This window comes from Prunus mume, linkage group LG2 (genome assembly GCF_029339155.1).
Source record: "Prunus mume cultivar Tortuosa linkage group LG2, ASM2933915v1, whole genome shotgun sequence".
NCBI lineage: Eukaryota > Viridiplantae > Streptophyta > Magnoliopsida > Rosales > Rosaceae > Prunus > Prunus mume.
The window spans coordinates 32,498,888-32,508,357 of NC_142699.1; the positions used below are offsets into that span (position 1 = coordinate 32,498,888).

A 9,470-nucleotide genomic window follows, 5' to 3' on the forward strand; every position below is an offset into this window, starting at 1 on the left:
GGATTTTGGGTTGAGTAAATTGCCATTTGCACCGTCAAAGAAATTGACAGGAGTATTAACTTGTCCTTGAATTGCTACAAATACGAAACTACATGGTCAAAATTGATGGAATTGAAACTACAGTCAAAAATGGTTGAAGTGCCAAACTACAGGGACCAAAAGTGACTTTTAGCCAAAAACATAACTCGTAGCCAAAATGAACAAGCAACCTAAGAAAGGAAGGAGGTGTTGCAGCAAGCACCTGAGTAAGAGCTCAACACATCTTCCAAGAGGTACACAAAAACACACGTTTAAGAAGGGTGAGGGCGGATCACAGAGGGAGAGAGAGATTTTGTAGGGGTTACACATAGAGAGATAAGATTGTGTAGATTTGGGTTATTGAGGGATTTAGCCTCAGATGTGCCAAAGAGAGTTCGTTATAAATTTCAAGTGTGAGTCATTTTGTAAGAAAACATAGAGTTTATCTTTCTAGTATGTAACCTGTCACCTACACTTGAATAATAAGAACCCATTCCTCCATTTCATTATAGTACAAGATACTTGTCGTGTAACAATCCAATTCTTAATTAATGTTTAATTATTAATATACCTATAGAATAAATTAAAAATTAAAAATTAATTAAAGATCAGGTTGTTACATGTCGTCCCTCCTCATAAGGAGCTACTTCCCTGCCTTCATCGACAAATTATTTGTCACGCATAAGCCAACGAAACAAGGACTCCAGGATCAATCTCCATTCAATCTTAACAAGCATGGCCATATTAAAACAAACAGTCTTTAAAACCCGTGCCTACCGTTAATTTAAAAAAAGAAAATAACTGCTTGCTAAATAAGCCGCAAAATCATCAAATTAATTAGCGTTCTGTTTTGGCTATTGATAATTTGATATCGTCACCGCTGAGTCAGACAATGATCCTTGCCACTATAAGATAAAAACGGATCACTCTTACGATAAGACCAATTGTTTGATAACCAACGAGAAATAAAAGCAGCTGTCCAATGAAATTTTGCCTGTGATACAATTACCTCCTCACGTGTAATGTTATCATACATATTCAGATAATCCTTGTACTTTTTTGTTTTTATTGGCATGGTATCCTGATTTTGTTCGAGAATTTGTCAAGTGACACATTTGCCACTGTTATTATCTCTAATAAGCAGCAACCAGAAGGGTAAACTGGTAAATCAAAACACATGTAACAAATGGTTTGGAAGTTTGAACCGTCCTGAATGCTATGGAAGGATAAGGGTGAGCTAATCTAATCCCATTTGGAACTAATTGGAAATTAAATTTCTGCATTTATTTTGGGAAACCAGTCATATATATATATACACACACACAGAGACTTTGGTTTTTTAGCACTTGCCGGGAGCCCATCTCATTCAGTAAGTTTCTTCTCACTCTCTGTTTTTGTAGACAATACTCTGAGCCTTGTGTGGTTGATTTTCAACTGCCTTTTTGTTTTCGATGAAACTGTTGGATATGATAATTAAGAACAAGTGAGTAGTCTAGGCTTTGGGTACTTTAAAGTTTGAACCTTTCTGCTTTGAAGATCAAATCTTTTAAGTTTTGGTGGAAACCCGTCTTTTTATTATGTGCTGATTTTGATGATGGGTCTCCATTATAATTGAATAAATGTTTGCCTCTGTGTTATTATGATTGTGGGTCTCCCCAAAATTTCTCATGGAAAGTGTGAGTTTATTAATTGATGGGTGGTGATCAGTCGTCCTTCTGACTTTATATGACTGAACTCTCCACAGAGGGCTCACTAAATTTCTGTATGGGGTCTCTAGGTGAGAAAGAGAGAGAGAGAGAGAGAGAGGTTTTGTGTGAAACTGATAATGGGTTTTTCCCAGAATACAATTATGATTTGTGTGTATATTCGTAATTATGGTAAATGATCAATTGGTTGGTCTGTTTTGTATATTGCAGAGGTATTTGCATGAGACAATGAAAATGAAGGCTGGGAGGATATTGTTGCTTCTTCTTTGTTTGAATGTGGTTACCTTTGGAGTGGTAAACCGTCTTCCTCTACCTACAATATTTTCTTATATATATACGTATATATTTTTTGTTTAAACATTATTTCCACTAGAAATTTTTTCTTGTTGTCATCCCTTTTGTCTTCAACGCAGATTGCTGTTCCGCAAACATGTCCTGCATCGGATCTTGAAAGTGGGTGTAGTGATTCTGAGGAATGGAAAGGGGAATTTTTCCCTGGAATTCCCAAAATTAAGTATGAGGTAGAAAGACTTATGAAACATTTCTCTTATCTTTATAGACCTTTTTTGTTTAGAATAATTTCCTCCTATACACATGAGATTCATATAAGTCATACATTTTTTCAGTTAACTTGATTTTGAGGAACGATTGCATCTGAATTTCTTTATGATTTTTCTTAATAAAAAAATATCTTTATTGTTTTTGTTTGGCCAAATTTTCATTTTGTTTCTTATTAATTTAAGAAAGTTTTCATTACAAAGCTGTTGCATTTATGAATGCCGAACCTTAGTGGTTATGTTCCACCAAATATACACCATACATATTTTTCGTCTTTCAGGGCCCGTCTAGCAAGAACCCCCTATCCTTCAAATGGTATAATGCGGAAGAGGAAATTCTAGGGAAGAAAATGAAGGTTGGTTCTTCTCTCTAATAAGTTTAATTTATCAAGCAGTTAATGGTTTGTGACTGAATTTTTTGACAATCATAGGATTGGTTGAGGTTTAGTGTTGCATTTTGGCACACATTCCGTGGAACAGGAGGTGACCCATTTGGTGCGCCTACAAAGAATTGGCCATGGGAGGATGGAACTAATTCTGTGGCTATGGCCAAAAGAAGAAGTAAGAGTATTCTCTGTTATTTAAATCTTCTGCATTTGGCATTGAGGAATATATCAACTAAAGAAATATTTATATTTGTGTACTTGAAAATGCAGTGAGAGCCAACTTTGAGTTCATAAACAAGCTTGGAGTCGATAGGTGGTGTTTCCATGACAGGGATATAGCTCCTGATGGAGAAACCTTGGAGGTGAGTCAATTTTTAAGGTTACTTTACTGCTGAAATTTATGACACTGTTTAGAATGCGAGCAAAGAAGGTATGAGATGGGAGATTACAATTTTTTTTTTCCATAGAAAGTACAGATGACACAAAACTGGAAAGTGTTCATTTACTTTGTATGATTGTTACAGGAATCTAACAAAAACTTGGATGAAGTGGTGGCCCTTGCTAAGGAGCTTCAGGTATCAGGAACTGATTATATGAGTCAATTCACATAAATTATAAAGGAAATCCTTTTTCATGCAAATTGGAGTTCTGTTACAAAGGCTTAAAGACGTGACAGAAATACTTAAATCTTTGACTGCAATTTAGCCAGGGCTCGTAGGTTGTTTGATGTTCCTTTTCTAGTCACTTTACTTTGCAAATGGAGTCAATTGTACTTTACCTCCAAAACCCATTGGTATTCAAAATTTTCTATACTTAATTGCTAACCAGGTGAAGTGAAAAATGTAAAATGTCTTAAGTATTCACAAAACCAGCATTCTTATTTTAGCATTTTCATTGTTTTCAACACCTTTGTCTATTCTATAGATGCCAACTTGTTTGTGCACATATGTTTCAAGTATAAGAAGTCATCTCCCTCATTTAAATTCCTTGTTGTGTGACTGTAGGGAAGCAAAATTCGACCTTTGTGGGGCACAGCTCAGCTGTTTCTGCATCCTCGCTACATGCATGGTGGTGCTACAAGGTAATCTTTGTATTAAATATTTAATATACTCTGTTCTTGGACTCATTGCATGGACTAATACACTCAACATGCTTTACAGCCCTGAAGTAGGTGTATATGCATATGCTGCTGCTCAAGTTAAGAAAGCCATTGAGGTGGGTGTTGGTGTGTGTAATAACAATTAATAAAGTTAATTGTTTGCATGTATGTAAATTTTTAATGTTGTTATTTCTTTGAAATGTCTGTGATGTGTTACATATCCTGCAGGTCACACATTATTTAGGGGGCGAAAATTATGTTTTCTGGGGTGGCCGTGAGGGTTACCAGAGTCTCTTGAATACTGACATGGGACGAGAGCTTGATCATCTGGTGTGTTTTATTTGCAGATATTTTAAACTATGAGCTTCCTTTCATTTATGCATTCATCTTCTGTCTCTTTTATTATTATTATTTTTTTTGGCTCGATAAGAATTCAACTTTTCTTGAGTAAACCATCTTTTGGCAACTGTAGTGCAAACCTACCAAGGGATCTGCTTTATTTATGCTACCATATTACTGTGATCTATTTATTGTTTTCATAATGACCAAGGGATCTGTTTTATTTATGCTCCCATGTTACTGTGATCTATTCATTGTTTTCATAATGATGCCTCCCTCATTACTTAGCATGAGCTGTTGTTTGTATTTACAGGCACGGTTTCTTGAAGCTGCAGTTGCCTACAAGAAGAAAATTGGATACAATGGTATGCTTGTGCTAAATTTATACCAATGCATTATACCAGATAGTTTTATAACTGACTTAGTTTTTCACATTTACTGAAAATTTTATGAATGATTTCTCAACACTCCTTTTGAATTTTTATTTGTTTAATTTTTATTTTTTTTTCATGAATTGCTTTGCTTCGAGAGCTTATATTTTTCTCTCCCTTCGGTGCCATTCAGGGACACTGTTGATTGAACCCAAGCCTCAAGAACCTACCAAACACCAGTATGCTGCTTGCTTGATTACTTAGTAATTTAATATGGTTTACACTCATCTGTTTGTTTACACCTATGAGTTGATTATGTTAGGTATGATTGGGATGCTGCAACATCAGCAAATTTCCTTCGAAAATATGGCCTAATAGGTGAATTTTTCACATACCCTCTATATTCATGAGTCACTTAACTTTGTTACTTTTAGTTTTTGTTTCAGCTCTAGAGTTGGCTGTATGAATGAGATGAATTGTGGAATTTCATACGGTACAATAGGTGTTTTGTATTTGGTTTTTGTACTCCTGTCGGACATGCCATTTTGCACCCTACTCCATTTATTTGAATTATTTATGTTAAAGTTTTGTTTAACAGTGTAGTATCCTTCCTTAAATTGGAACTGGAAGTGCAAACCCATTGAAAGGTATTTTTCAGAAGTAATCCTCAACCTTGGCATCCCTTTTCCTTTTGTAGGAGAATTTAAACTTAACATTGAGTGCAATCATGCCACGCTATCTGGTCACAGGTACATCACAGCTTGTGTCTTACCTCATCTGAAGCAAATCTTTACTTCATGTTTCTCCCTAAAGTTTTGTGAACACATGAGAAAATTTGGAATACTTTGTGTTCTTTGCAGCTGTCACCATGAGCTTGAAACTGCAAGACTCAATGGTTTATTAGGAAATATTGATGCAAACACTGGAGATCCTCAGACTGGTATACCATACTTGTATTATTTTTTTGAATTTATTGGTACTGAACCAATCTAAGAATGAAATTTATAATATGGTCATTTTGTCATTGTCACAGGATGGGATACAGATCAATTTCTCACAGATATTGCAGAGGCAACTCTGGTTATGCTCACTGTAGTAAAGAATGTATGTCAGAGATGAATCTTTTTCACTTTAATGTTTTAAGTTTTAAGAACTTGTGATCAGTTGGGCATGCAATTTCATGAGCTGAATCTGTGTGTGTTCCTTCTTTTTCCCCCTTATCACAGGGAGGAATTGCACCAGGCGGATTCAACTTCGATGCAAAATTGTCAGTTTCTGTCTTTACATTTGATTTGTCTTTGCATATTGTGATATCTGTTATGCTGGTACCTAAGTGCCCTCTTATATTGTTTTGCTTTTTCACCTCTTTAGACGGAGAGAAAGCACAGACGTTGAGGATTTGTTCATTGCTCATATTAGTGGAATGGATACCCTGGCGCGTGGGCTCCGAAATGTTGTGAAGCTCATTGAGGTAGTGTGTGCATCCCTGTGTGTGTGCAGACTCTCCGTTATGTACATCTCAACGAATCTTATGTTTGTTTCTACTTGCTAATCATGGTATTATATCTCTTCTTTTGTGAATTACAACATTAAGGATGGTTCTCTGGATGAGCTTGTTCGCAAGCGGTATGAGAGTTTCGATACAGAAATTGGCGCACATATAGAGGTAACAATTTTCAAACACTTCGTCTCATTTGTTGGTTTTAAATTGCCTAGATGGCTAATGCACGGTAATGCACCTTGGACAGGCTGGTAAGGGTGATTTTGAGTATCTTGAGAAGAAGGCCATAGAATGGGGTGAACCCAAAGTTCCTTCTGCCAAGCAGGTAATTTGAAATATACATTTTGTTTAAAACAATTCCTTCGATCAATGAAGTACAGAACTTTCCTTTACGTATTCCAGTGATTGTTTATTTTTGCCTGAGATACAATGTAACAATAAAGTTTTGGAATCTCTCAGGAACTTGCGGAGATGCTTTTCCAGTCGGTTTTGTAGACATGCAGCGTAGTGTAGGATAACAAAAATAATATATATTGTAATCATTACCAATAAAGGACACTCTTTTCTATGTTTCCGAAAAACATACAAGTAACCAGTTGATTCAGATCCTTGTAACCGTCTAGAACTTGCATATTTTGCTTGCATAGGATGATATAAAATGCATGTCCATGGTAGCGTTGACATTGAGCTTTTAAGCTGTGATTTGGTCATTTGCTGTTGAAGTTCCCCCTTTCTATTTCAAGAAATATCTAGTGCATGAAATGGAGCGTAGTTTGGCATGTATCTCTCTGGTCTGGACCAGTATGTGCAGTTCGATGATCTTAGCATATGCTTAAACCCTCTTAAAGAAAATCTTGGTGGATTCGGAACATGTCTACTTAAAATCGGTTAAGTCATGACTTGGGGAAGTTGTGATTAGGATTAAAGGAATAGTATGATATGAACTATCATTACCAATTTAATTCTTCGTTTTTCAGATATTTGATTATGTATAATTTGGAAATCACAATTTTTTTTTCTCTATTAGTAAATGCAAGTAAAGTTATGAGTGTAATTAAGTTTATGTCATGTTTACTTATTAGGAATGGGGAAAGATATATTTTGAGCGAGGAACTTAGATAAGAGAATCAAGAAATTGGAATTGGATGAACTACTCTAGGAAGTCAGAAATTGGAATATTCTCATTCCGTGTAAGTAAACATTATTAACAAAACACAATTAACCGTTGAAGTTCTAAGCTTAGAGAATTTAACATAAACAAATAATGATTCTCTATGTAACCCAATGAGCTGCAATTCATGCCGTAGAAAAAGAACACACTAATGTAGGATGGGCCCCTTCTTGTTTATGGGTAAAGCGAACACATCTTTGCTTCTCCACCGCTCAGTTGTATTATCCACTTCACTCAAAACTCTAAATAAGAACCCCAAAAAGAAAAAAAAGACAAAAAAAAAGGTCCAGCACCAGAAGAAGCAGAGAGAGAACGATGAAGCAGCTCAATCTGGCACTACAAATATGCTTAACGACCTCTCTGATACTACAGCTAGTCACTTGCTCAAACATAACCCCAACGCCCAACCCATGGCCAGACCAATTCCATGCACTTTTGTTTATGAACTTGAGCACAACAAAGCTGCAGCTCAGTGACCTCTGGTACGACTGGCCTAAGGGCCGAAACGTCAATATATTTCAGAAGCAGCTGGGTGAGGTTTTGTATGACGTAGAGTGGAACAACGGCACGTCGTTTTACTACACCATAGGGGAAAATGGAGCATGTGAGGTTATGGAGTTTGAAGTTGGCATTCCTAGGCCTGATTTTCTTCTTGATGGGGCACACTATCTTGGGACTGAAGTCACAGATGGGTTTCTTTGCAATGTGTGGGAGAAGGTGGATTTTATTTGGTATTATGAGGACGTCTACACTAGGAGGCCAGTTCGCTGGGATTTCTATGATGGTACGCATGTGATTCATCTTAATTACTTGCAATGTTTGTTTACATTTTCCCTTTATTTCCAGGAAATGCTATTAACACTTATGTTGCTAGATTGACAGTCTTATAAGATAACATTACACATCTGACAAGAGAATACTACCTTATTTGTATTTGTTTAGTTTTTTAGATGTATACAGAGAGTCTATGAACACGTATGTAGCTATATTGACCGTATGAGAACATAACATTGCACATATCTAGCAAGAGAACATTATTCTTATATATATTTGATAACATATTGCAGGAATATCTAGTCAGGTGATGACATTTGAGGTTGGTGCAGTTTTGCCAGATTCAGTGACTCAAGCACCTGCATACTGCTTTAACCAAGAGAAAGATGCATAAGCTTTAGAAAGTAAATGGTTAACCAAGAGAAAGCCCTTGAAGAAAACCTTTTGTGAGTTGTGACCCATAGAGTCGATGGAGTGGATTATTGATCTTTGTTGTTGGCCAGTATTATTAGCTTATTATCAAATACACAGACTAATAGAGCAACTAGGAGCAGAAAAATTATGTCGAAATAATTAATCTTTTTCTGAACAAATAAGTTTACCAAACTCAACAAGGCAGGCTGCTGTTTGTGTCCCATGTAAAATTAGTCAAGGGTAGGTACTTGGTAGTTGGTAGGGGTGGACACGGTTCGGTCCAATAATTTTCACTTTACACTGGAATCAGAAGCAATACTACTCAACGGATATGGTTCAGTCCGGTTTAAACCAATTTTAGTGCGGTTTTTTAGTTTTCCGGTTTTGGACCGGATTTTTTAAATATATATTTCAAATTTTATTTTATTTTATTTTATACAAATTCCAATTAAAATTTTATTTGTTGGGCTTGAAAATTTACAAATGACTCAATTTCATGCAAAGATAAATGATTGGGTTTAGAAAAGAGAGGTGCTTTGAAGTTGGGCTTAGGAAAATATTATTTATGGAATTAGAAATTTAGCATTGGACTTAAAAAAAAATTTAAAAATACACACCTGGTCTGGTTTGCTTTTGTAAGGTGTGAAACCGCACCTTTATGTCGATTTGAATAGATCAGTCCGATTTGTGACTTTTTAGTCAACACGGTTTTTCTTCTTCTAGTTTTCCTTACGCTCGGTGTTCGGTTTTTAGTCTCGATGCCCACCTGTAGTATGATATGGATCTTCTGCTATGATTTCCTCTATCATGATCTGCTTAATTTTCGTCTTCCACATGTCATCTCATTAAAATTTAATCTAAAGAATTTGAACTGGACTCATCATCCTTAAAATAAAAACCCAATTTACTCATGATTAAATATGAAAAGAAAAAAAAACCGTTAACTTGTGGAAGGAAAGTTTCACACCTTACAAAACCCTAAATTTTAATGAGGTGGCATGTGGAGAACGAAAGTCAAGGAGATCATGGCTGAGAAAATCAGAGCAAAGAATATGAATCCCCTAGTAATAGGGTTGGGCATATTCATTGAGAAACTAGTCAAATCGGTCTGGTTTTTAAATAATTATTTTGAAA

The 9,470-nt window shown here is 35.8% G+C and overlaps 2 protein-coding genes across 3 annotated transcripts; both read left to right on the forward strand.

Annotated features, from left to right (window-relative positions):
- Positions 1-1,179: 1,179 nt before the first annotated feature.
- On the forward strand, positions 1,180-6,672 carry LOC103323455 (xylose isomerase family protein). 2 transcript variants are annotated; one of them, XM_008225453.3, is made up of 21 exons: positions 1,180-1,387; positions 1,935-2,018; positions 2,138-2,245; positions 2,563-2,637; positions 2,713-2,842; positions 2,938-3,029; positions 3,192-3,242; positions 3,672-3,748; positions 3,828-3,882; positions 3,995-4,096; positions 4,419-4,470; positions 4,670-4,715; positions 4,799-4,854; positions 5,174-5,225; positions 5,337-5,416; positions 5,510-5,580; positions 5,703-5,743; positions 5,848-5,947; positions 6,071-6,142; positions 6,225-6,302; positions 6,437-6,672. In XM_008225453.3, the coding sequence occupies exons 2-21, from the start codon at positions 1,953-1,955 to the stop codon at positions 6,470-6,472; spliced, it is 1,440 nt and encodes a 479-aa protein (XP_008223675.1). In that variant the 5' UTR covers positions 1,180-1,387; positions 1,935-1,952; the 3' UTR covers positions 6,473-6,672. The 2 variants fall into 2 exon arrangements, with proteins under 2 accessions (XP_008223675.1, XP_088903300.1); XM_089047174.1 differs by lacking the exon at positions 1,180-1,387 and adding an exon at positions 1,395-1,501.
- Positions 6,673-7,368: 696 nt separating this feature from the next.
- LOC103323456 (uncharacterized protein At4g14100-like) lies at positions 7,369-8,566 on the forward strand. Its single transcript, XM_008225454.2, has 2 exons — positions 7,369-7,932; positions 8,216-8,566. The coding sequence occupies exons 1-2, from the start codon at positions 7,464-7,466 to the stop codon at positions 8,314-8,316; spliced, it is 570 nt and encodes a 189-aa protein (XP_008223676.2). The 5' UTR covers positions 7,369-7,463; the 3' UTR covers positions 8,317-8,566.
- The last annotated feature ends 904 nt before the right edge of the window (positions 8,567-9,470 follow it).

What these genes read in the sequence shown, in the direction of transcription:
- LOC103323456 (XM_008225454.2), top strand. Translation starts at nt 7,464, where the DNA reads ATGAAGCAGCTCAATCTGGCACTACAAATATGCTTAACGACCTCTCTG. An exon ending in TCGCTGGGATTTCTATGATG is followed by an intron (nt 7,933 to 8,215) that starts GTACGCATGTGA and finishes AACATATTGCAG; the next exon opens with GAATATCTAGTCAGGTGATG.
- LOC103323455 (XM_008225453.3), top strand. Translation starts at nt 1,953, where the DNA reads ATGAAAATGAAGGCTGGGAGGATATTGTTGCTTCTTCTTTGTTTGAAT. An exon ending in CCCTTGCTAAGGAGCTTCAG is followed by an intron (nt 3,243 to 3,671) that starts GTATCAGGAACT and finishes GTGTGACTGTAG; the next exon opens with GGAAGCAAAATTCGACCTTT. An exon ending in GCCACGCTATCTGGTCACAG is followed by an intron (nt 5,226 to 5,336) that starts GTACATCACAGC and finishes TGTTCTTTGCAG; the next exon opens with CTGTCACCATGAGCTTGAAA.